This window comes from Nomascus leucogenys, chromosome 10 (assembly GCF_006542625.1).
Source record: "Nomascus leucogenys isolate Asia chromosome 10, Asia_NLE_v1, whole genome shotgun sequence".
Classification (NCBI taxonomy): domain Eukaryota; kingdom Metazoa; phylum Chordata; class Mammalia; order Primates; family Hylobatidae; genus Nomascus; species Nomascus leucogenys.
The window spans coordinates 56,966,257-56,993,203 of NC_044390.1; the positions used below are offsets into that span (position 1 = coordinate 56,966,257).

Sequence of the window (26,947 nt, forward strand, 5' to 3'; positions counted from 1 at the left end):
GGTGGACAGCGGCTGCGCCGGGCAGGCCGCGGCGCCAACCCCGGCTGGCCGACAGCCGCTGCCGCACTGAGCGGGGGCGGGGGACTGCGGCGCGCGCGGGGCCGGCCGGGCGCCCGCCGGGGCCGCCTCCTGAGCCTCGGAGCGCGGCGCGGCCGCCAGCCAGCCTCCGCCGCCCCGCCCCGCCGGCCCGGGCCCGCAGACTGTGCCTCCGCCCCGCCCTCTCACCCCCGGATTGACACTGAGTGTTCTGCTGGGGGCTTGGCGAACAGGGCACCTCCGCCAATCGGCGGCCTCGCGGGGCGGACCCCGGGCCCAGGCCAGCATCTCGGCCAATCGGACGCGTCTGCCCGCCCAGTTGCGGCCTCGCGAGTGCGTGAATGGCCGAGAGTCCGCGGTGCGTGTCACGAGGCTGAGAGCCTATAGTGGCGCGGGAAGGTCGCGGGAGGGCCAATGGGCGGCGGCGCTGAGCCGTCAGTCAGGGCGGCCTAGGCCAATTAGCGGCGGTCTGCGGGGGCGTCACGGACAGCAGCAGAGATCTTGGGCTGAGGTTCCCGGGCGGGCGGGCGCGGAGAGACGCGGGAAGCAGGGGCTGGGCGGGGGTCGCGGCGCCGCAGCTAGCGCAGCCAGCCCGAAGGCCGCCGCCGCTGCCGCCGCCGCCCAGCGCGCTCCGGGGCCGCCGGCCGCAGCCAGCACCCGCCGCGCCGTAGCTCCGGGACCGGCCCCGGCCGCCGCCGCCGCGATGGGCAACGCCGCCGCCGCCAAGAAGGGCAGCGAGCAGGAGAGCGGTGAGTGCCCGGGCCGTGACCCCAATCCTGGCCCTGCGCTGGCAGCCCTGGCCTTGTCCATCATCGCCTGGCCCCTCCCCCTACGGGGCCCCCCCATTCCTCTCTGCCTACCCCCCAGCGCCCCTTGCCCCGGCCTGTCCAAGGCTGGGGCCCGCGGGCCCGCAGAGTACCCCCTGTAGGGGTCCCCTTCCCCTAGGGCCGCCCCACACTGCAAAGACCGTGCTCCCCCCCAGCTGTCACTGCCAACCATGCACGTATGACCGCTGGGGCCCCACATGGGCCCCTGTCACCAGCCTACTCCCTCCTTTCCTGGCCCCTCTCCCCAGATTCTAATCCCCCCACTTCCTCACTCACTTCTCTCACCTATGGGATCCTCTGCCTGACCCTGACTCAGGTTTCTACCAGTTTGGGAATGCGATGGGGTCTGTCTGCCTCCACCGCGCAGGGACCTTGGCCACTTGCTGACCACACCCCTCCCCCCTCCAGCCCCCGCCATCTTTCTCCTGCCCTTCCCCTCTTCACCTTAGCACAGCCCCCCCTTCCAAACCCATCTTGCCCCCTGAGCATTTCCCAGAGCCACCTCCAGCATTGTTTTTTTTTCTTCTGTGTCACTTGGCATGGGGGACAGGATCTTTCTGGGTCCCTCTGCCTTTCTCATCCTGTCACTCTGTCATTCTGCTTCTCTGCTTGTGCTCCGTTCTCCAAGCAAGCGTCTGTCCCTGGCTGGGGTAGCAGACTGTTTATGAACGTAGAGAATTGCTTCAGTGCTTCCAAACCCAAGTTTGAGCTGGTCTTGTTGGGATTCATTGCGTCCTCTTTCCTGCGTTGGGGTAAGGGGGTGGTGGCAGAGCCCCCTCGCATTTCCTGCCTTGCAGTGAGCTCTAGGCTCCATGGAGGGCCCCTCAATAAATGGTCGTTTCACAACTGAGGCTCTGTCATTCACCCAGTCCCTGGGGCTTCTTCCACCGCTCCTGGCTTGGGATGAAAAGTGTCTGGGTTTAGCGAGGTTCATTCGGTTTTAATTGAGATGGTCAGAAAGAGCACTGGGGAGGAGGAGGCAGTCAAAGAGAGTAATGGGTGACGTCTAGTGATAATGGGTGACGTCTAGTGATTTGCTTTGACGTCTAGTGATTCTGATCATTCCCAGGGCTCAGCCAGAGAGAGACCTGTTTCACCCACTTGCCCACACATTATGTTGGCCTTTTCCAGCCAGCCAGAGAAAGAGATTCTCTATCTGGAAATGCCATCAGAAATGGTCTTGAACCCCATTCCCAATTTTTACAGCTCTTAAATTGTTGTCACTCCAGTCTGAAAGCTGGAAGGCGGCTGGGATCCCCTGTCCACTTACCCAGAAATAGTCGGAACTATTAGTCGAAAAGAAAGGCCAGTTTTTGGTCTCAAACCCCAGCATCTGAGTTTCCTGAATGCCCCCTCCCAGAAAGGTATGAAAGCCAGGGAACTTTATTCCCATACGGATTCAAATAGCAGAACTCAGAGTCACAAAGCAATCATGAAGAGGCCTGACATGTCACCAATGGGCGGGGGCCGGGGAGGGAAGTGCCTGTAGCTGAGTGCTTGATGACAGAGGAGCAGGTGGGTAGTGTCCAAAAAAGGTCTGGGCATGAGCTTGGAGGGGACTTGGCAAGGGGGGAGGAGTCAGGCCCCCAAGCAGGTGAGGCCAGCTGGGAGGTGGAAGGTAGAGGCAGGTAGCTATGTATTGCGGTGGCTCAGTTGAAAGTTGGGGAGATGACAGTCCTGGAAAACCTTCAAGGCTATCAGACACATGTGGTGGGGGGTGGAAAGCCGCACAAGAAAAAGGATCCCAAGAAAAAGATCAGAGGCTCTGGAAGGAACCACTGATTCTCTCAGAGCACAGGTCAGACACCCAGGAATGAATGATCATGATAAAATAGAGCTACTATTTATTGGGCATCTAGGCTATTCCACAGGCTAAATGGCCAGGTGGATAGATATATCTACTCTGGTGACTTTCATAACAGGCTGTTATCCAAATTTTCCAAAGGAGCCCTCTGGTAGAAATGACATCCATGACATAGATGATATCACAGAGGCAGGATTCACATCCAGATCCATCTACCAGCAAACTTCTTGGACCCCAGAATTTCCCGACTTTGACATTTTTCAGCAGCCTCCCAGATTTTTACTCTATCATATTTTCTTAATTTAAAATAATAAAAATTTTACTCACTTCTGTTCAAATGTAAACTTGGAGCTCATTCTAAACAATAATATAAATGAAATCATGAGATTGCCATGCCAGTTATATTTTCTCTGATACATATTAAATACAGTGTAACTAGATAAATGAAACATCCCGAAAATCATGTCATGTTCTGCCAATGGGACCATGTCACACGTTGAGAAACGCCCGAAGCTGTACTTCCTCCCAGAGACTCCCAGAGAAGGAAATAAGATGAGGAAGGAAGTCCCTCTTTGCTTTGAGGCGCTCTGATTCTGAGAGGATGGAGTTAGACAAAATTTGCCCTCTTATAAGGGTGGGGCAGGGGCGGGGGCAGTAGCCAGGCCAGCCTGCAGGGGGCACCTGGATTTCATCTGCCAGACGCCGGCCCGACTGGGGTCAGGAAAATGCCCAGGCCTTGGGAGGCACCAGTTAAGCATCCTGCAGTCCCCTGTGGTACCATCTCTGTGCCAGGGCAGGACAGAGTCCGCCTCCTCCCAAGAGGCCAGGGATCCAGAATGAACCCTGGAGTGGAATGGGGGGAATCTACACCCAAAGATGGCAAAGCCATTGGGAGAGCTGAGAGGGCCGAGAAAAGACTAAGCCCCAGGCCCTGGCCAAGTTGGAAGAATGGAGAGGGAGCAGCGGCCCCAGGGGCAGGCGCCCAGGTCAGACAGCCAAGTGGGGCTCAGGTCGTGGCTGGCACTGGCTGAAGATACCCCTGGGAGCTGGCCCACAGGGGAAGGAAGCAGAGCTGGTAAAAGGGAGCCCCCCCATCCCCAGGACACAAGCAGATCCTGGCAAAGAGAGAAAAGCACCCCCCAAGAAGACCCTAGATGGGAAGAACTAGTGCCGTGTAACATCCTATGGATGCCTAAGACGGCCAAACACCTTCTGTGCCTTGGCAGTTGTATGGGTGCCCAAGAGGATCTTATCAAGGCAGCTCTCCCCTTAGCGCAACCGCGTCTACAGAAATTTGGAGGGCCCTATCTGTCCCTCCTCCACACCCAGTGGCCTCTGGGTTGGGTTTCTCTTCCTGCTCCCACCCCACGTCTCCCTAGCTCCCCCCGCAGGCAGGGTTCTGGGGATGGACAGCCGAACAGACACGGCAGGTCCCATGAGCCTTCCCAGCCACCGTAGTCCCGGTGCCCTGAGAACAGGACTGAGCGATGGCTTCCAACTCCAGCGATGGTGAGGCTGAGCCCTGTTGCTATAGCAACTTCTCAGGCACACACTGCCCCTCAAGTCAGGGAAGGGCTGCAGTGGGGTCTGGGGCACAGGCGAAAAGGAGGAGGATGTGAACCCCTGGCTGTCCCTGGAAACGCCTCCTGTACAGCCCCGGGCTGTGCGGCCTGGGGAAGAGCAGAGGGGATCGGTGGCCCAGTTCAGACAAGGGAGGATGGTCCACCCAGCAGGGGGGCCAGCTCAGAGAGGGGTAGTGGAGCGGTCCATCTCAGTGTTGGGGTCCAGCTCAGAACGGGGGTTGTTCCAGCCCAGTGTTGGGGTCCAGCTCAGAATGGGGGTCGTTCCAGCCCAGTGTTGGGGTCCAGCTCAGAATGGGGGTCGTTCCAGCCCATTGTTGGGGTCCAGCTGAAAGTTGTGTCATTTAGGTAAGCCCAGAGCAGGGAATCCAGGCTCCACTGGAGGCATCAGCCAGCTTCGAGTAGGGGGCCCGGCCCAGGCTGGGCATTCCTGCCCCAGAATTCCCAGGACAGCCAGATTTCAAAAGGGCAGAAGGTCTGAGATTGTTGTCTGGAGGAAGGGGGTTCTGAGGCTGGGCTCCTTCCGAGGGAGACTCCAAGCCCCTTGCCCAAATTGATATTCTGCTGTTGCAATTCCCTATTCCCAGGGCGAGTTTCTAGATTTCTGACTTCTGCTGTGGCCCTGGCTTTTCAAGGGATGTCAAGGAGTTTTCTCTATGAGCCCAAATGGAATCTGGACCAGAGTGAGAGCTGGCACCCCCCATGTGGGAGATGTGGGCAGGGCGGCAGGCTGTACAGGCCAGCAGCTGGCTGGGTTACCATCCTCTGCCATTTCCTGTTGCTAGCAGGGGTCCTGGGTGCTGGGCATACTCAAAGAGGCTGCCACTGACCCTGTGCTTCTTTTGGGATCTGGAAAGAAGGAGGAAGATGGTCAAGGCTGCCTCCCCCTCCCCCACCCCTGGGTTTAGCCGCTCGTTTCCGGTTTGGACTTTCATGGCCGAGAGTAGAGCCAAGCACAGGGCAAGGTTTGAGAGAGGCCAAGGACATCCCGGGATGCCTTTCCCCTCTCCACCCCCGCATAGGAGCAAAACAAAGAGCCAGATGTACCCATTTTCTCTCTCAGGATAGCAGGATTTGGGGGTTCCACATTGAAAGGGAGTTCAGGGGAGGAGGCAGGGTGGCTCTTGTTACCCCCCGCCCCAAGCCTGTCTCTCCAGCTGTTCTTTCAGCGAATTTTAAAGGAGCTCTGGGGCCTCTTTAGCCCCCAGGGAGTCTCTGGCTGTTGCCTGATCCTGAACCTTAACTCTTTCCCCTCTGCCCAGTGGGCACTGCTCTGGGCACATCAGGTGCTGTCCTCTGCACAGTCCAGTGCCCACTGAGGAAAGCAGGGCCTGGCATCCCGGGAGCAGTGAAGTCCCTGGAAAGGGAAGTTAGTTTTATCGCCCCGCCCTGGGGCACGCAGGCAGCCAGAGGGACACCCTCGGGAGAATCTTCCCATCGCCTCCTGCCAAGGAAGCCCTCTGCAAACCTTGGCCAGCTTGGAGCAGGTACCTTTAAAAGCTTCTGTGGCAACCAGCTCCTCCTCCCTGGTCCCCTGAGGCCATCCCAAGGAGGCTGACTTAGAGGCTCTGCATTTTCCTGGTTTCTCAGAAAAAAGAAGATTCCAGGGAGAGCCCGGGGGGCCGGGGATGGATCTGGGATCAGGCAGTAGCCAGGATGGGGACTCGGAGACCACCTTCCAGCTGTGGCTGCAGCTGCTCCTCTGGGCCCACCTGGCTGTACGTTTCCTGGGCTACCTGCACCACACCTTCTGGGGGCCTAAGCCACAGCCAGCACCCTGAGCCTCCCTGGCCAGGGGGCAGAAGGCCCCCAGATCACCCCATCCCACCCACCCTTTATTCTACCCTTTGCTGGAAGAGGCAGGAAGCAGAGGTGAGTGTGGGGCCTCTTGATTGAGGTTACGTGCCCCTCCCCCCCATCATCCCTCTCTTTGCCTGCTCCTCCTGGCACTGGCCTCCCCCATGCCCCATCCCCAAATCTGACAAGCTAACAGGGCTAGTGGCACGAGAGGGGACAGAGCCTGGGCGCTCTGGTCCTTTGAGAAGCCAGAGAAGGGCCATGCTAACAGTAAGGCACCCTGTGGAGCTACTCCGTGGGGCACCAGCAGACAACCAGAGGCTGGGAGCTCAGCAAGTCGGGGAGGTGCAGGATTCAGCAATTCTTTCCTTTTTGCTAAGAGCAAAGGGAAAACGGACCAGACCTTTTGGATTCCCTTCAAGCCGGGCACCTCTCTGCCTTCTTGTGTGGGTGAAGGTAGAATCCCAAGAGGGCACCCTCCACCCTCCCCACCCACTGCTGAATTCTGTGTGGATTATTTGGAGGTTTCCAAGGAAGATGTTTTCTGTCACAAAGGTTCTATTACTGAAGCCAGGCACAGTGGCTCACGCCTGTAACCCCAGCACTTTGGGAGGCTAAGGTAGGGGAATCCATTGAGGCCAGAAGTTGGAGACCAGCCTGGGCAACATAGCAAGACCCCATCTCAAAACAAAACAAAACAAAACACAAAGGTTTTGCTAGTGAAAGCATTGGATTTGGTGTGACCCCCAGGCTCAGGCCCCTGGGCTAGTTGGTAGCGCAGCCAGGCACCCATCTAGGACTCCTGCCCACTCATTGCCTGTCCCCTCTCTGCCTGGTCATTCATTGTGGGGCCTTCTTGGCCACGGTCTCTCTCCATCCGCCATCTACCACTTTTTTTTTTTTTTTTGAGATGGAGTTTCGCTCTTGTCGTCCAGGCTGGAGTGCAATGGCGCGATCTCGGCTCACTGCAACCTCTGCCTCCTGGGTTCAAGCAATTCTCCTGCTTCAGCCTCCTGAGTAGCTGGGATTACAGGCATGCGCCACCACGCCCAGCTAATTTTGTATTTTTAGTAGAGACAGGGTTTCTCCATGTTGCTCAGGCTGGTCTGAAACTCCCAACCTCAGGTGATCCGCCTGTCTCGGCCTCCCAAAGTGCTGGGATTACAGGCGTGAGCCAGCGCATCCGGCCACCATCTACCACTTTCTAGCCCCATGGGGGTTCTTCTCTCTGAATGCTGAGGGAGAGCTCCGGAGACAGGTAGTGGGGGTGGCTCCCCACAAGGCCATGTGGGATTCCTGGCAGGCAGACAACCAGCAATGCCAAAGGGCAAGTGTACAGGGCCCCTCAGGGTGGCAGCAAACCCAGGAACATCAGGGGGTTGAAGGCAGCTCTGTCCACATTGGCCACCCTGGTGCACTGGACTCAGCGCTGAAACCAATGGTTGAGTCGGCAGTGAAGTCGTTAATCTCACTGGGACGTGGGGGCAGGCAAGTGACCTCAGACCTGATCAGTCTTCTCCTGTGTACAGTGTGAATAACAGCAGCTCCTACTCCACAGGGTAAGAACGAAGCATAGAAAATACTCAGCGAGGGGCTGGTCCCTTGAGCCCTAGGTGGTGGTTAAAAGGACAAGTCCATAATGCAAGAATCTGTGAGGCTGCGCATTTAAGATTTGAGCACTCGATGTATCTCCTATATTTGTTTTTGGGGTTTTTTTATTATTACTTTTTTTTTTGAGACAGGGCCTCACTCTGTCACCCAGCCTGCAGTGTAATGGCTCAATCACGGCTCACTGCAGCCTCTATGTCCCAGGCTTGAACAATCCTCCCACCTCTGCCTCCTGAGTAGCTGGGACTACAGGTGCACAACACCACATTTGGCTAATGTTTTTATTTTTTGTAGAGGGTTTTGATGTTGTCCAGGCTGGTCTCGAACTCCTGTATTCAAGCAATCCCCCCAACTCGGCCTCCCAGAGTATTATTATTTTTTTGAGACAGAGTCTCACTCTTGCTCAGGCTGGAGTGTAGTGGTGTGATCATAGCTCACTGCAACCTCAATCTCCTGGGCTTTAAGCGATCTTCCTGCCTCAGCCTCCTGCGTAGCTGGAACTGCGGGCATGGACCACTATGCTCAGCTAATTTTTTAATTGTTTCATTTTTTGTAGAGATTGGGTCTTGCTATGTTGCCCAGGCTGGTCTCTAATTCCAGGCCTCAAGCGATCCTCCAACCTCGGCCTTCCAAAGCACTGGGATTATAGGCATGAGCCACCGTTCCCAGCTCTCCCTGTGTGTATGTATATATATATATATATATATATATATATATATATTTTTTTTTTTTTTTTTTTTTTTTTTTTTTTTTTTTTTTTTTTTTGAGATAGAGTCTCACTCTGTCACCTAGGCTGGAGTGCAGTGGCATGATCTCAGCTCACTGTAACCTCTGCCTCCCAGGTTCAAGAGATTTTCCTGCCCAAGCCTCCCAAATAGCTGGGATTACAGGCATGCGCCACCGTGCCCAGCTAATTTTTGTATTTTTAGTAGAGACGGGGTTTCACCATGTTGGCCAGGCTGGTTTCAAACTCCTGACCTCAAGTGATCTGCCCGCCTTGGCCTCCCAAAGTGCTGGGATTATAGACATGAGCCACCATGCCCGGTCTCTCCCCATATTTTATTTTCTTTTTTCTTTTTTTTTCTTAGACAAGTCTTGCTCTGTCGCCCAGGCTGGAGTGCAGTGGCACGATCTTGGCTCACTGCAACCTCAGTCTCCCGGGTTCAAGCAATTCTCCTGCCTCAGCCTCCCAGGTAGTTAGGATTACAGGCACACACCACCACGCCTGGCTAATTTTTTTGTTTTGTTTTGGAGACACAGTCTCGCTCTTTCACCTAGGCTGGAGTGCAATGGCATGATCTCAGCTCACTGCAACCTCTGCCTCCTGGGTCGAAGCGATTCTCCTGCCACCATGCCTGGCTAATTTTTTTGTACTTTTAGTAGAAACGGGGTTTTACCATATTGGCCACGCTGGTCTTGAACTCCTGACCTCAAGTGATGTACCCGCCTCGGCCTCCCAAAGTGCTGGGATTACAGGCGTGACCCACCGTACCTGGCCTAATTTTTTTATTTTTAGTAGAGATGGGGTTTCGCCATGTTGGCCAGGCTGGTCTCAAACTCCTGACATCGTGATCCACCCACCTCGGCCTCCCAGAGTGCTGGGATTACAGACGTCAGCCACCGCACCCAGCCTCTCTCCCCATATTTTATACCTCAATTTAGAAAATAATAGGCCAGGCGCGGTGGCTTATGCCTGTAATCCCAGCACTTTGGGAGGCCAAGGCGGGCAGATCACCTGAGGTCAGGAGTTCGAGACCAGCCTGGCCAACATGGCAAAACCCTATCTCTACTAAACATACCAAAATTAGCTGGATGTGGTGGCAGGTGCCTGTCATCCCAGCTACTCGGGAGGCTGAGGCAGGAGAATCATCTGAACCTGGGAGGCGGAGGTTGCAGTGAGCTGAGATTGTGCCACTGCACTCCAGCCTGGGCAACAAAGCAGGACTCCATCTCAATAATAATAATAATAATAATTTTAAAAAATAAATTGGCCGGGCGCGGTGGCTCACGCCTGTAATCCCAGCACTTTGGGAGGCCGAGGCGGGTGGATCACAAGCTCAGGAGATCGAGACCATCCTGGCTAACACGGTGAAACCCCGTCTCCACTAAAAAAAATACAAAAAATTCTCCAGGCGTGGTGGCAGGCGCCTGTAGTCCCAGCTACTCAGGAGGCTGAGGCAGGAGAATGGCGTGAGCCTGGGAGGCGGAGCTTGCAGTGAGCGGAGATTTCGCCACTGCACTCCAGCCTGGGCGGTAGAGGAGACTCTGTCTCAAAAAAATAAAAATAAAAATAAAAAAATTTTAAAAAAGATAGATAAAAAATAATAATAGCTGACATTTATCTGGTACTACCATCACACAGGCCACTGTTCAACTCCCTTTGTCAAGATGAACTCATTCATTCCTCAAAACCACCCCACTTTACAGATGAGGAAAACTGACGCCTAGAGAGGTGAGATCAGTTACCCAAAGTCACAAAGTTCATCAGAGACCAGGCTGGGCTCTGAACTGGATCTTGTCCCCAAGTCCTGGCCCTTAGCCACTTTGCTGGGATGTGTCTCAGCAGAGACGAGAATGACTGTTTTCAAGCCTGTTTCCTGAGTTGTTAAGTGGAGACAATGGATACAAGGCAGGTTGCTGAGCGAGTCAGATGAGACAGTGTAGACAGCAGCCGGCACAGGGTCTGCCGGGGAAGTTTCAACATTAGCCAGGCAGTGATGTTCGCCTTGAGATGCCGTGGGGCTGAGGAGTGGGCATCGGGTGAGACTTCCCTTGAACCAGCTCTGGAGCAATGCCCTTGCGATTGCCACGGAAAGGAACAGGGCCAGCTGGGTGCCAAGGTGACAGCTGAGCCCCCCAAGGGCGCCTGCTACCCGAGCCCCCGAGGCCTCCATCCCAGGCCCAGCCTCCCCAGAGAAGGGGCCAGAGGAACAGCCAAATCCCAAGGCTATAAATACCTCGGCTGGCGTCGGCCCTGGCCGTGGAATGTCGGTCAGAACTGGGGCGAGTGGGGGTGGGCTGGCCTGCCTGGGCGCCTCCCTCCATTCCCCTGGGAGTGACCCCTGAGACTCTCTGTACCCCACTCTGGATGGAGTGGCAGCTGGATCCCACCTCTCTGTAGCAAGGGAGGCCCAGGCTACGGCCCAGCCAGGGCCCCCAGAGGCACCAGAAAAAGGTCAGGTTCTGGGTTGGAACTGCACCCCACTTTCCACCAAGTATCTCCCCAGAAATCACCTGAACCCACCCCGGTGAGACGGGGGTCTCTAACTCTCCCCTCTCTCCCTTTCAGTGAAAGAATTCTTAGCCAAAGCCAAAGAAGATTTTCTTAAAAAATGGGAAAGTCCCGCTCAGGTAAGGCTGCTGGGTGCAGAGCCCAGGGAGGGGTGAGCTGGTGACCCCCAGCCCCCTGGCTGTGTCCCAGCAACACAGCTAGAATTTCAGAAACCCCGTAGAAGGCTTCAGACCCTCCCCATTTGCTCCCTAGGTGCCCATGGGGGCTCCTGTGTAGAGACACCTGACTGCCCAATGCCAGGCACCCCCATCCCACCACCCCTTCCAACGGCCCGCCCCTGCCCCCAGCACAGCTGCCAGCAGCTTCCAGGCCCCAGGCCAGGGCCGGATCTGGCCCCTGCCACTCGCCTTAAGGAATGTGCCCTCTGCCATCTTGATTTTCCGCCCCCTGTCCTCACCCCGCTGACCCCACGTGCTCCCCGGGGCCCCCTCTGCTGGTGGCAGAGGGGATGCCCCAGACCTTAGCCAAGCAGGCCGTGGGGAGGGCGCGCCCTGAGCCTGCCGACCCCTCTGCCCACAGAACACAGCCCACTTGGATCAGTTTGAACGAATCAAGACCCTCGGCACGGGCTCCTTCGGGCGGGTGATGCTGGTGAAACACAAGGATACTGGGAACCACTATGCTATGAAGATCCTCGACAAACAGAAGGTGAGGTGGCCCGTCCTCGCCCAGGGCCTGCCTGTCAGGCCTTTGCCTGGACTGTGCCCACTCCTTGGAGTGCCCTATCCACCCGTTCACTCACTTGCTTGTTTTTTGATTCAGAGTCTCGCTCTGTCGCTCAGGCTGGAGTATAGTGGCGTGATCTGCATTAGTGGGGGCTCATATAGTGGGGGCTCACTGCAACCCCCACCTCCCTAGTTCAAGCGATTCTCCTGCCTCAGCATCCCAAGTAGCTGGGATTACAGGCGCCTGCCACCACACCCAGCTAATTTTTGTATTTTTAGTAGAGATGGGTTTTCGCCATGTTGGCCAGGATGGTTTCGAATTCCTGACCTTAGGTGATACACCTGCCTCAGCCTCCCAAAGTGCTGGGATTACAGGCGTGAGCCACTGGGCCTGGCCGCTTGGTTTTTTTGCAGGGGACAGGATCCTGCTCTGTTGCCCAGGCAGGAGTGCAGTGACGTGATCATAGCTCACTGTAGCCTCAAACTCCTGAGCTCAAGAGATCCTCTCGAGTAGCTGGGACCACAAGCGCACACTACTATGCCTGGCTAATTTTTGTTTGTTTGTTTGTTTTTTGTTTTAGACAGGGGGTCTTGCTGTGTTGCCCAGGCTGGTCTCGAACTCCTGGCCTCAAGTGATCTCCTACTTCAGCCTCCCAAAGCACAGGGATTACAGGCATGAGCCACCATGCGAGGCTCACCCACTATTCCCCGAGCCCCCATAATGTGCCCGCCCCAGGGGTCAGAAGGGCCCTGTGCTGCCTTCCCAAAGCTCCCTCTCCAGGCCGGCCATGGATTCAAAGCCAGGCACTGTGACACAGGGTCAGACACCAGCCCAAAGGGAGGAGGACAAGAGCACTCTTGGGGGAAGTGGTGTATACGTGCACTTTCTTCCCGTAAGTATTTTTGTGATCCGACTTTATACCAGGCACTGCTATAAAGCAGCAATGTAACCAGCAGAAATGTAACCTGAGCCACAGAAGCGATTTTAAATTTTCTGTTTGCTCCATCATAAACAGTAAAAACAGCCAGCATGGTGGCGCATGCCTGTAGTCCCAGCTACTAGACAGGCTGAGGCAGGAGGATCACTTGAACCCAGGAGTTCAACTCCAGCCTGGACAACACAGCCAGACCCCATCTCTAAAAAAAAAAAAAAAAAAAAAACTTTGTAATCAAAAAACAAAGTGAAAGAAACAGGTGTCATTCATGAAATTCATTTTAATGACATGTTTGGGGCTTTTTGTTTTGTTTGAGATAGAGTCTCACTCTTGTTGCCCAGGCTGGAGTGCAGTGGCGTGATCTCAGCTCACTGCAACCTCCACCTCCCAGGTTCAAGTGATTCTCCTGCCTCAGCTTCCCAAGTAGCTGGGATTATAGGTGCCGCCACCACACCTGGCTAACTTTTGTATTTTTAGTAGAGACGGGGTTTCACCATGTTGGTCAGGTTGGTCTTGAACTCCTGACCTCAGGTGATCTGCCCGCCTCGGCCTTCCAAAGTGCTGGGATTACAGATGTGAGCCACCGCACCTGGCCTAATGATATGTTTTAATTAAGCCAGTATATCTACAGTATTACCCTTTCCATATATTGTCAATGTGAAAATATCATTAATGAAACATTTTACATTCCTTTTATTTTTTTCCCAGTCCTCCATGACTTTGGAAATATTTCCTTTTCTTCTGTACTGAAGTGTCTTTAAAATCCAGTGTCCATTGTATGCTTAAATTTTTCCTGGAAAGATGAGAAAAAGTAGGGAAGTTGAAAAAGCAGATTCACATGCCCAGGTTGTTCCAACCATGCCTGAAAGTCACCAGTACCTGCATCAAGGGTTTAATTTTTGTTTTGTTTTGTTTTGTTTTTGAGATGGAGTTTCGCTCTTGTTGCCCAGGCTGGAGTGCAATGGCACGATCTCAGCTCACTACAACCTCTGCCTCCTGGTTTCAAGCGATTCTTGTGCTCCAGCCTCCTAAGTAGCTGGAATTATAGGCACCGGCTACCATGCCCAGCTAATTTTTTAATTTTTTGAAATGGAGTCTCGCTCTGTCGCCCAGGCTGGAGTGCAGTGGCACAATCTTGGCTCACTGCAACCTCCGCCTCCTGGGTTCACGCCATTCTCCTGCCTCAGTCTCCTGAGTAGCTGGGACTACAGGTGCCCACCACCACGCCTGGCTAATTTTTTGTATTTTTAGTAGAAACGGGGTTTCACCATGTTAGCCAGGTTGGTCTCGACCTCCTGACCTTGTAATCCGCCTGCCTTGGCCTCCCAAAGAGCTGGGATTACAGGCGTGAGCAACCGCACCTGGCCAATTTTTTAATATTTTTAGTAGAGACAGGGTTTCACCATTTTGGCCAGGCTGGTTGTTTTTTGTTTGTTTTTGTTTTGTTTTGTTTTGTTTTGTTTTTGAGACGGAGTATCGCTCTGCCGCCTAGGCTGGAGTGCAGTGGCACGATCTCAGATCACTGCCAGCTCCACCTCCCGAGTTCATACCATTCTCCTGCCTCAGCCTCCTGAGTAGCTGGGACTACATGCACCCACCACCACGCCCGGCTAATTTTTTGTATTTTTAGTAGAGACGGGGTTTCACCGTGTTAGCCAGGTTGGTCTCGATCTCCTGACCTCGTGATCCGCCTGCCTCGGCCTCTCAAAGTGCTGGGATTACAGGCGTGAGCCACCGTGCCCGGCCTGGTTGTTTTGTTTTTGGGACAGGGTCTTGCTCTGTTGCCCAGGCTGAGGTGCAGCTGAGCCCAAATGATCCTCCTGCCTCAGCCTCTGGAGCTGCTGGGACCGTAGTCGTGCCATGCCCAGCTAATTGCTTTTGTTGTTGTTGTTGTTGTTGTTTGTAGAGATGGGGTCTCGCTACATTGCCCAGACTAGTCTTAAACTCCTGGGCTCAAGCGATTTACCTGCCTGGGCCTCCCAAAGTGCTGGGATTACAGGCGTGAGCCACCGTGCCCAGCTGGTGTCAGTTTTAAAATTTATATTTTAGATACTTAAAATTTTTGAATTTGGCTCCCCATCCGACCAGCCATATTTCAAGGGCTCACCATCCCCCTGTGTCTAATGGGGACTGAACTGGGTAGGGCAGGTGTAGACTCTGAGGACACAGCTATGTGAGCAAAGCAGTTGACAGCTAACCGAGAGACCAGGCTGGCCACATGTTACACACCAGCCTGACATCAGCCAGCTGTGTGACCTTGGGCAAGTCACCTCCCCTCTCTGTGTCTGGTCTTCCAAACTGGCATACTCCCAGCATGGGCCTCTAGGGCTTCTGTCCTGATTCAGTGAGAGACTAGGTGCCAGGTGCCTGCTTATGGCATCTGCTACTAGGGGACAGCTGATGGCTGAGGAGCTGTCAGCCTGAGGTTCAGGTTGCTGTGTGGAGTGTTCTAGACAAGGGTAAGGCAGTTCCTAAACCTCCCACCCCTTGGGCTTCTCCTGCCTGTCTTTTCAATTTCAGTTCAGCTCCCCCTTCCTCCAGAAAGCTCTCTGATTCCCCCTTCCCCAGACCATGCCAGGTACTTTACATGGGCTTCTTGGGGGCTGCTTCTCCACAACCCCAAGATACCCTCCACCACGGCTCTGACCTCTCTGGGGGTAACCCATGTATTCTTTGCCCTGGACTTTGTGCCGTGCAAGGACAAGCAGCCCCTAGCCTCCCTGATGCTGTGTCCTCAGCATCAGCCAAGGGCCCGACAGGCCACAGGCACACAAATGATTCTGGCTGAAGGAACCGGCCTGGCTCTGGCATTCCTAGTTCCAGGCATCAGGGGAAATGAGGCCCCTCTCACCTCCCCCTCCTTTCTGCCCTCCCCTCCTACCCTTCCCAGGTGGTGAAACTGAAACAGATCGAACACACCCTGAATGAAAAGCGCATCCTGCAAGCTGTCAACTTTCCGTTCCTCGTCAAACTCGAGTTCTCCTTCAAGGTGGGGTCCCAGTGGCCAAGGGGCGGGGTCACTGCATTGGGTCCCAGCCTTCTGGCCCCCAAGGCTTGGGTCGGAGCTGAGGACAATCAGTGGCTGCCCTCTTTTGTGGAAGAACAAGATCCCTGGAGGAGGGAGATCAGGGGACGGGAGTCAGGCTGGGACTCTGGTAGACCCAAGTTCAGTTCCTGGTCCAGCCAGTTTGTAGTTCAATACCCTTGGCAAGCCACCCAACCTCAGTAACATCCCTCAAAAGCAGCACCTGGTTTATGGCAAGAGCCTGACCCAGGAGCACAAACTCTGGCCCAGGCAGCCAGGGTTCAGTTCCCAGTTCAGTACTTCCTGATGTGTGGCTCCAGGCAAGAGACTTATCTCCCCAAGCCTCAGTTTTCTCATTGGTAAAATGGGGATCATACCAGTTCCAGCCTGGTGGGGTTGTCATGACAGTTCCAGGCATGTCTTGAGCGCCCTTTGGGAGCCGTTTTGGGTGCCATCCAAAGCTGTGGTCATGAGAAACAGGAAAGGCCACTCAGGGCCAGCTTCATGGGCGTTTGACCCAGAGAAGCACAAGGGCCTGTGCTCCGAGGGACCCCACACTGGTTTAACGCTTTGCTGCTGCTGCTGTCTTGAGATCCGTAATAATTTTTTTTTGTTGAGACAGTCTCACTCCGTTGCTCAGGGTAGAGTGCAGTGGTGCAATCTTGGCTCACTACAACCTCTGCCTCCTGGGTTCAAGCAATTCTCCTGCCTCAGCCTCCTGAGTAGCTGGGATTCCAGGTGCCCACCACCATGCCCAGCTTATTTTTGTATTTTTAGTAGAGACAGGATTTTGCCATGTTGCACAGGCTGGTCTTGAACTCCTGACCTCAAGTGATCTGCCTGCCTTGGCCTCCCAAAGTGCTGGGATTACAGGCATGAGCCACTGTGCCAAGCCTAATTTTTATTTTTATTTTTTGAGACGGAGTTTGGCTCTTGTTGCCCAGGCTGGAGAGTAATGATGCAATCTCAGCTCACCACAACCTCCGACTCCCGGGTTCAAGCAATTCTCTTGCCTCAGCCTCCCAAGTAGCTGGGATTACAGGCATGCGCCATCACACCTGGCTAATTTTGTATTTTTTAGTAGAGACGGGGTTTCTCCATGTTGGTCAGGCTGGCCTTGAACTCCTGACCTCGGGTGATCCGCCTGCCTCGACCTCCCAAAGTGCTGGGATTGCAGGTGTGAGCCACCATGCCTGGCCGTTTTGTTTTGTTTTGTTTTGTTTTGTTTAGGATAAGGTATCACCCTGTTGCCCAGGCTGGAGTGCAGTGGTGCAATTACAGCTTACTACAACCTTCACCTCCCAGGTCAAGCGATCCTCCCACCTCAGTCTCCTGAGTAGCTGAGACTACAGGTGCACGCCATGATGCCCAGCTAATTTTTGTATTTTTGTAGAGACAGGATCTCACTATGTTGCCCAGGCTGGTCTCAAACTCCTAGGCTCAAGTGATCCACCCACCTTGGCCTCCCAAAGTACCAGGATTATACAGGCATGAGCCACCACACCCGGCCCTCTGTAATAATTTTTTAACCAGGGGCCACCTTTTTTATTCTGGGCCCCACTAATTCTGCAGCCTGTCATGATCCCATTTTACAGATGACAAAACTGTGGCCTCAAAGCCTTACTCAAGCTCCCAGAGCAAGGTACTATAGAGTTCTCTCTCCAGCCAAGGCAGGCTAACCAGGTCCCGACATACCTCTGAGCCAGCCCTCACTTTCACCCATTAACAGCAGAATAAGGGTCGCCCCTATAGAACACGATTCCTACAGGGAGCCAGGTTCACTGTTGTCATTTAATGTTTGAACACCAGCCGGGGAGGCCCCCAGGGCCTTCAGATAGGGTCCAAGTCTCAGGGAGTGGGCCCTTGACCAGCCACTGCTTCCCACAGGACAACTCAAACTTATACATGGTCATGGAGTACGTGCCCGGTGGGGAGATGTTCTCACACCTAAGGCGGATCGGAAGGTTCAGGTAAGCAGGCCACCCACCATCACATCAGGCTGTCAGGGTGTCCACAGGTGGCAGTGCACGACCAAGCCCCCTGGGGATGCAGAGGAGTCCAGCATACTTCAACATGCAGGTGGTCTCCCAGGATCCTGTGGGTTTCTGTTTCCCCTGTGCTGAGGAATATGTGATGTTTCAACCACCACAAAACAAAACACAGCAAACATGGCAACTTAGGTGTCCAAACTGAAGTTGGTGCCAGGTACGGTGGTTCTCATCAGTAATCCCAGCACTTTGGGAGGCCGAGGTGGGCAGATCACCTGCGGTCAGGAGTTTGAGACCAGCCTGGCCAACATGGCAAAACCCTGTCTCCACTAAAAATACAAAACTGAGCTGGGCGTGGTGTTGGGCACCTGTAATCCCAGCTACTTGGGAGGCTGGGGCAGGAGAATCACTTGAACCCAGGAGACAGAGGTTGCAGTGAGCCAAGATCACACCACTGCACTCCAGCCTGGGTGAGAGAGTGACATGCCGTCTCGAAAAAAAAAAAAAATTGAAGTTGTTGATTTTGTGCATTTTTTGAGCCCCAAAAGGTGGCATGCATCTGTAGTCCCACTACTCCTGAGGCTGAGTTGAGAAGATCATTTGAGCTCAAGAATTTGAGACCAGCCTGGGCTGCATAGTGAGGTTTTATCTCTTTTTAAAAAAAAATTGGCCAGGCGCGGTGGCTCATGCCTGTAATCCCAGCACTTTGGGAGGCCGAGGTGGGCGGATCACGAGGTCAGGAGATCGAGACCATCCTGGCTAACATGGTGAAACCCCGTCTCTCCTAAAAAAATGCAAAACAATTAGCCGGGCGTGGTGGCAGGCGCCTATAGTCCCAGCTACTTGGGAGGCTGAGGCGGGAGTATGGCGTGAACCCGGGAGGCGGAGCTTGCAGTGAGCCAAGATCGCGCCACTGCACTCCAGCCTGGGTGACAGAGCGAGACTCTGTCTCAAAAAAAATAATTAAATAAATTAAAATAAAATAAAAATTATACTATTATTTTATTTTATATAGATCAATAGTTTCATATGTGTAGATTTTAATATATATTTTTATACATAAAATAAAACTACATACAGAAATTTGTAAGTTTAAGATACAGGCCGGGTACAGTGGCTCATGCCCTATAATCCCACTTTGGGAGGCCGAGGTGGGCAGATTGCTAGAGCCCAGGAATTTGAGACCAGCCTAACATAGCAAGACCCCATCTCTACAAAAAAATACAAAAAAAAAAAAAGTAGTCAAGTGTGGTGGCACCATTCCTGTAGTCCCAGCTACTGGGGAGGCTGAGGTGGGAAGATCACCTGAGCCTGGGAAGTCAAGACTGCATGAGCCATGATCACGCTGCTGCACTCCAGACTGGGTTGTAACAGAGACCCTGCTGAAAGAAAAAAATTTTTTTTTAACTTATAAATTTGTCTTATTAACTTCTAAGTTTACAAATGTAGTTTTATTTGATTTTATTTTTTGAGACAGAGTTTCACTCTTGTCACCCAGGCTGGAGTGCAGTGGCACGATCTCAGCTCCATGCAACCTCTGCCTCCCGGGTTCAAGTGATTCTCTTGTCTCAGCCTCCCAAGTAGCTGGGACTACAGGCGCATGCCCCCTTGCCTGGCTAATTTTTGTACTTTTAGTAGAGATGGGGTTTCACCATGTTGGCCAGGCTGGTCTCGAACGCCTGACCTCAAGTGATCCGCCCCCCTTGGCCTCTCAAAATGCTGGGATTACAGGCATGGGCCACCACACTGGCCTTGTAGTTGTATTTTAGACAGATAACTATAGATTCACTTTACATACAATAAAATGCACAGTTCTTCAATGTTCCATGCCACAAATTTTGACAGTTGTATACAGCTACCTAACCTCCACCCAAAACAGTATATGGAACTTTTCTATCACCTCAGAAAATTCCCTTGAATCCCTTTCTTTCTTTTTTTTTTTTTCCAATAATATACAGAGGTGGAGGCCGGGTGCCGTGGCTCACGCCTGTAATCCCAGCACTTTGGGAGGCCGAGGCGGGGGGATCACAAGGTCAGGAGTTCGAGACCAGCCTGACCAACATGGTGAAACCCCGTCTCCACTAAAAATACAAAAATTAGCCAGGCGTGGTGGTGCACGCCTGTAATCCCAGCTATTCAGGAGGCTGAGGCAAGAGAATCGCTTGTTTCTGGGAGGCGAAGGTTGCAGTGAGCCGAGATTTATGCCATTGCACTCCAGTCTGGGCAAGACAGCGAGACTCCATCTCAAAAAAAATCAATCAATTAAAAAAAAAAAAAAAAAAAAAATATATATATATATATATATATATATACACACACACACACACACACACATCTACATACACACAGAGGTGAAGTCTTGCCTATATTGCCCAGGCTGGTCTCGAACTCCTGGGCTCAAGCGATCCTCCCACCTCGACCCCCCAAAATGCTGGGATTACAGGGGTGAGCCACCGCACTGGGCCAAATCCCTCTCTTGACACGTCACCCCCCTGCCAAAGGCAGTTGTCCTTTCTGACTTTAAACACCGTGCCTTTGTTTTGTCTGGGCGTGGACATGATATAAATGGCCTCATTCATGTTCTTTTGTGTCTTCTTTTGCTTAACATAATCAGTTTGAAATGCAGCCACATTGTTGAGTGGATGCATGGGCTGTTCTGTTGGCGGTGGTGGTGGTGAGTGGAATTCCATTTTATGACTAGCTCAGTCTGTGATTCCATTCTCGTGTGGATGGACCCACAGGCTGTTTCCCGTGTCGGGCTATCTAAGAATCAGGTGCCTTGCGTTTCTGACGGCTGGACTGGAGGTGTCTTCCTCTGGGGGAGGCTCTGCAGGGCTACCTGCTGGACCATTTTGGGGCATGGCCACTGATGTTCACCTCCCCATTTGTCCCCATCAGCGAGCCCCATGCCCGTTTCTACGCGGCCCAGATCGTCCTGACCTTTGAGTATCTACACTCGCTGGATCTCATCTACAGGGACCTGAAGCCGGAGAATCTGCTCATTGACCAGCAGGGCTACATTCAGGTGCCCACCAGGCCGGGCGAGGGGCAGCCCTGGGGAAACCGTGGCCTGGACCCTCCCTCCCTGCCAACTGCCTGTTCTTGTGCCCACAGGTGACAGACTTCGGTTTTGCCAAGCGCGTGAAGGGCCGCACTTGGACCTTGTGCGGCACCCCTGAGTACCTGGCCCCTGAGATTATCCTGAGCAAAGTAGGAGCCTCCCCAGCCCTCCCCTTCCCCTGAGGCTGGCTCTGCTCTCCTGCTCTCGCCCCCTCCTCACCCTGTGCCCCCCCATCTTGCTCCAGGGCTACAACAAGGCCGTGGACTGGTGGGCCCTGGGGGTTCTTATCTATGAAATGGCCGCTGGCTACCCGCCCTTCTTCGCAGACCAGCCCATCCAGATCTATGAGAAGATCGTCTCTGGGAAGGTGAGGTCCGGATGTGGGGACACAGCCCTGGAAGAAACAGACCCTTCCCTGCTCACCCATCCTACTCCCTGGGGAGACCTGCTTGTTGTCAGAATAATCTAGAAGTTCCTTAAGTCAGGCCAGGTGGTGAAGCTGGACGCACCGGCCACACTGAGGCCAACACCTCAAGCCCCCTCGCTGTCCAGCCCCAACCCTGCGGTTCCAGAATCCCATGGGCTTCCAAAATCCTGAGCCTCACGGGAACTTCTTGGCCACAGAACACAAACCGCCCTGCCAGACAACCCTCCTTGTCGCTCCTCGTCCCAGTTAGTGCGAGTTTTCGCAAATTCCAAGGCAGAAAAACGAATGTATTTGGTTCCTGTTCCCAGGTGCTGTCCACAGCCTCACCCGAGAGTGCCCTCACTTAGCGTTTATAGCCCATGCTTCCTCTTCCAAATCCAAATTTGCCTAACTCTGAGGGTTCAGATGAGGGGTGGTGAAGCCATCTCAGCTCACATCTATGACAGGTGCAAAGTGCCCACCATCCACCAGGCCTTAGAATCCCCATCAGTCACACCCTGAGATGGTGGCACCCTCTGTAGGAGAGGTGAGGAAACGGGCTGGGAAAAGGGATGTGTCTTGGCCAAGATCACACTTTGGTGAGTAGGTAATCATCGTAGGCAATCATCGTAGGCACTGATGGCCGGAGAGAGGTTGGGGACCCCAGCTCTGCCCTCAGCTCAACCACCTTGCTGGGAAGACCCGACCATCCCCCCACTTGGTCCAGCATCTCCTACACAGGAGCTTTTGGTTGGCCCGGAGTCACGACACTGTGGTGGGAGCACCCTCAGGCTCAGCCTGGGCCCCAGTCCCAGCTCTGCCACTGACTGGCTTTGAAACTTTGGGGCTGGGTACAATGGCTCACACCTGTAATGCCAGCACCTTGGGAAGTGGAGGCTTGAGGCCAGGAGATCCAGACCAGCCTGGGCAACATAGCCAGACCCCATCTCTTAAAAAAACAAAAACAAAAAAAAAAAACTGGCCGGGCGCTGTAGCTCACACCTGTAATCCCAGCACTGTGGGAGGCCAAGGCGGGCAGATCACCTGAGGTCAGGAGTTCGAGACCAGCCTGACTAACGTGGTGAAACTCTGTCTCTACTAAAAACACACACACACAAAATTAGCTGGGTATAGTGGCGGGCGCCTATAATCCCAGCTACTTGGGAGGCTGAGGCAGGAGAATCGCTTGAACCCAGGAGGCGGAGGTTGCAGTGAGCCAAGATCACACCATTGTACTCCAGCCTGGGCAACAGGGTGAGACTCTGTCTCAAAAAAAAAAAAAAAAAAAAACCTAAAAATTAGCTGGGCATGATGGTGCACCTCTGTATTCCCAGCTCATCGGGAGGCTAAGGCAGGAGGATCACTTGAGCCCAGAAGTTCGAGGCTGCAGTGAGCTGTGATTGCGTCACTGCAATCTAGCCTGGGTCACAGAGCCAGACTCTGTCTTTTAAAAAAATTCAGGCAAGTGGGGTGCCCCTGCTGGACACATAGCATCACTAAAAGGGAAAGATGAAGGCCAGGCGCAGTGGTTCACGCCTGTAATCCCAGCACTTTGGGATGCCGAGGCAGGTGGATCACAAGGTCAGGAGTTCAAGACCAGCCTGGCTAACATGGTGAAACCCTATCTCTACTACAAATACAAAAATTAGCTGGGCGTGGTGGCAGGCACCTGTAATCCCAGCTACTCGGGAGGCTGAGGCAGAGAACTGCTTGAACCCGGGAGACAGAGGTTGCAGTGAGCTGAGATTGCGCCATTGCACATCAGCCTGGGTGACAGAGCAAGACTCTGTTTCAAAAAAAGGGAAAGATGAGGCATCTGCCACGGGACCAAAAGAAACTGCCAAGAAAATGGCCCAGAGTTGGCCAGGTGCGGTGGCTCACACCTGTAATCCCAGCACTTTGGGAGGCCGAGGCGGGCGGATCACGAGGTCAGGAGTTTAAGACCAGACTGACCAACATGGTGAAACCCCGTCTCTACTAAAAATACAAAAATTAGCTGGATGTGGTGGCCCACACCTGTAATCCCAGCCACTCAGGAGTCTGAGGCAGAAGAATCACTTGAAACCGGAAGGCAGAGGTTGCAGTGAGCTGAGATTGTGCCACTGCACTCCGGCCTGGGCAACAGAGCAAGACTCCGTCTCAAAAAAAAAAAAAAAGAAAAGAAAAAAGAAAATGTCCCAGAGTAGGAAAGAAAAAGAAAGAAAAAAAAAAACACAGAAGATCCCATAGGAGAAGATGCACATGACTGCCTTCTTTGTAGCATTTTCTAGTTCCCCCGCACCCTCAGTGGTATTATCTCCCTTGTGCAGCCCTGGGATATCTGCCCCACATCTGAGAGGCATGCGCAGGCCCAGAGAGGTTAAGGGCCATGGCCAAGGTCACACAGCGTGTAAGAGGCACAGCAGGAACAAAAAGTCGTTTCTTGCAACTATAACTCCAGTGATGACTTGCATACAAGGCTGTGGGCTCAAAGCGTTTGGGGAAAACTTTCAAGAAGAGTTGAGCTGGGTTGTAAAGAATGGAAGAGCCTTAGCTATGCAGAAAGAGGAGAGAAAAAGTTTGTTATAAGCATGAATATTTCAGAAGTCTCCGGACCCCAGCAGAGATGCCTTAAGCAGCAGCAGCAGCAGCAGCTGAGAATGAAAGTTCTAGAGTCCAGTAGACCTGAGATGGAATTGCCCCATCCCACGCCTCAGCGTGACCTAGGAAGAGCTGTTTAACCCAAGCCTCAGTTTCCCCTTCTCTGAAATGGAAATCATCATAGCACTTGCCTTAGAGCAATGGTTCTTAAAGGGGATCCCTTTCCAGCAGCACCATTGCTGGGGAATTTGTTAGAAATGCAGATTCTTGGGCCAGGCACGGTGGCTCACACCTATAATCCCAACACTTTGGGAGGCCAAGGCAGGTGGATCACCTGAGGTCAAGAGTTCAAGACCAGCCTGACCAATATGGTGAAACCCCGTCTCTACTAAAAATACAAAAATTAGCCAGGTGTCGTGGCGTGAGCCTCTAATCTCAGCTACTCAGGAGGCTGAGACAGGAGAATTCCTTGAGCCCAGATCGCACCACTGCACTCCAGCCTGGGCTACAGAGTGAGGGGTTTTTTTTTTTTCTTTTTTTTTTCAAAAGAAATGCAGATTCTTGCTGGGTGCGGGTGGCTCACGCCTATAATCCTAGCACTTTGGGAGGCTGAAGCAGGAGGACCGCTTGAGCCTAGGAGTTCAAGACCAGCCTGGGCAATGTAGTGAGACCCTGTCTCTACAAAAACTTCTTAAAATACCTAGCTCTTGGCCGGGCGCGGTGGCTCACGCCTGTAATCCCTGCACTTTGGGAGGCCGAGGCGGGCAGATCACGAGGTCAGGAGATCGAGACCATCCTGGCTAACACGGTGAAACCCCGTCTCTACTAAAAAATACAAAAAATTAGCTGGGCACGGTGGCGGGCGCCTGTAGTCCCAGCTACTCAGGAGGCTGAGGCAGGAGAATGGCGTGAACCCGGGAGGCAGAGCTTGCAGTGAGCTGAGATCACACCACTGCACTCTGGCCTGGGTGAAAGAGCAAGACTCCGTCTCAAAAAAAAAAAAAAAAAAAAATACCTAGCTCTTGAATTTTTAAAGTTTTAAAATAAATGCAGATTCTTAGGCCACAGTATCAGATTTCCTAAATTGGAAACTGTAGGGTAGGCCCAAGGAGCTGTTTTACAGGATGCTGGCAGGCACTCTGCTTTGGAGGCCCCCACCCAGTAGGACCGTTGGATGGAGAAAGAAGCCTCATGGGCTCCCCAAGTTCCAGACCAGCTTCCCACCCTGTCCTTATACCCCTTCCTCCAGGTGCGGTTCCCTTCCCACTTCAGCTCTGACTTGAAGGACCTGCTGCGAAACCTCCTGCAGGTAGATCTCACCAAGCGCTTTGGGAACCTCAAGAATGGGGTCAACGATATCAAGAACCACAAGTGGTTTGCCACAACTGACTGGATTGCCATCTACCAGAGGAAGGTGGGCCTCCCCTCCTTAAGCCTGCTGAGGGTTTGGGAGCAGGCCAAGAGTCAGGGAGGACAGCCAATAGAGAGATAGAGAAGAGAACACAGGTTCAGGAGCAACCTAAAGTAGAGAGCTTAGAGCAGTGGGGTCTAGAAATGGGATTCTGGGGTCATTTGGCCATCCCGTGACCTTGTGCAGCAGATGCCTCTCTCTGGGAAGTAATTTCCCCTTTGATGAGTTGGCTAAATTAAGAGTTTCGGGCTGTTAAGAGGAATCCATCACCTAATGGTAAGCACAGGCCTGAGTCAGAGTAAATATCTCTTGAATGTTAGGCCATTCGCATTTATTGTTGTAATAATGATTATGTTGAATGCTGAGGTCTGGGTGATTCTTGATCCCTCTCCAGGTGGAAGCTCCCTTCATACCAAAGTTTAAAGGCCCTGGGGATACGAGTAACTTTGACGACTATGAGGAAGAAGAAATCCGGGTCTCCATCAATGAGAAGTGTGGCAAGGAGTTTTCTGAGTTTTAGGGGTGTGCCTGTGCCCCCATGGGTTTTCTTTTTTCTTTTTTTTTTTTTTGGGGGGGGGGTGGGAGGGTTGGATTGAACAGCCAGAGGGCCCCAGAGTTCCTTGCATCTAATTTCACCCCCACCCCACCCTCCAGGGTTAGGGGGAGCAGGAAGCCCAAATAATCGGAGGGACAGAAACACCAGCTGCTCCCCCTCATCCCCTTCACCCTCCTGCCCCCTCTCCCACTTTTCCCTTCCTCCTTCCCCACAGCCCCCCAGCCCCTCAGCCCACCCAGCCCACCTCTGCCTGTTTTAAACGAGTTTCTCAACTCCAGTCAGACCAGGTCTTGCTGGTGTATCCAGGGACAGGGTATGGAAAGAGGGGCTCACACTTAACTCCAGCCCCTACCCACACCCCCATCCCACCCAACCACAGGCCCCACTTTCTAAGGGCAAATGAACGAAGCGCCAACCTTCCTTTCGGAGTAATCCTGCCTGGGAAGGAGAGATTTTTAGTGACATGTTCAGTGGGCTGCTTGCTAGAATTTTTTTTAAAAAACAACAATTTGAAGTCTTATTTAAGTTCCACCAGTGCCTCCCTCCCTCCTTCCTCTACTCCCACCCCTCCCATGTCCCCCCATTCCTCAAATCCATTTTAAAGAGAAGCAGACTGACTTTGGAAAGGGAGGCGCTGGGGTTTGAACCTCCCCGCTGCTAATCTCCCCTGGGCCCCTCCCCGGGGAATCCTCTCTGCCAATCCTGCGAGGGTCTAGGCCCCTTTAGGAAGCCTCCGCTCTCTTCTTCCCCAACAGACCTGTCTTCACCCTTGGGCTTTGAGAGCCAGACAAAGCAGCTGCCCCTCTCCCTGCCAAAGAGGAGTCATCCCCCCAAAAGACAGAGGGGGAGCCCCAAGCCCAAGTCTTTCCTCCCAGCAGCGTTTCCCCCCAACTCCTTAATTTTATTCTCCGCTAGATTTTAATGTCCAGCCTTCCCTCAGCTGAGTGGGGAGGGCATCCCTGCAAAAGGGAACAGAAGAGGCCAAGTTCCCCCAAGCCACGGCCCGGGGTTCAAGGATAGAGCTGCTGGGGAGGGGCTGCCTGTTTTACTCACCCACCAGCTTCCGCCTCTCCCATCCTGGGCGCCCCTCCTCCAGCTTAGCTGTCAGCTGTCCATCACCTCTCCCCCACTTTCTCATTTGTGCTTTTTTCTCTCGTAATAGAAAAGTGGGGAGCCGCTGGGGAGCCACCCCATTCATCCCCGTATTTCCCCCTCTCATAACTTCTCCCCATCCCAGGAGGAGTTCTCAGGCCTGGGGTGGGGCCCCGGGTGGGTGCGGGGGCGATTCAACCTGTGTGCTGCGAAGGACGAGACTTCCTCTTGAACAGTGTGCTGTTGTAAACATATTTGAAAACTATTACCAATAAAGTTTTGTT

The 26,947-nt window shown here is 53.4% G+C and overlaps 1 protein-coding gene across 1 annotated transcript; it reads left to right on the forward strand.

The window, feature by feature from the left end:
- The first annotated feature begins 524 nt into the window (after positions 1–524).
- PRKACA (protein kinase cAMP-activated catalytic subunit alpha) lies at positions 525–26,947 on the forward strand. The gene is made up of 10 exons (XM_030820618.1): positions 525–785; positions 10,942–11,003; positions 11,464–11,592; positions 15,435–15,533; positions 17,457–17,539; positions 20,456–20,582; positions 20,672–20,767; positions 20,863–20,985; positions 24,854–25,018; positions 25,410–26,947. The coding sequence occupies exons 1-10, from the start codon at positions 740–742 to the stop codon at positions 25,533–25,535; spliced, it is 1,056 nt and encodes a 351-aa protein (XP_030676478.1). The 5' UTR covers positions 525–739; the 3' UTR covers positions 25,536–26,947.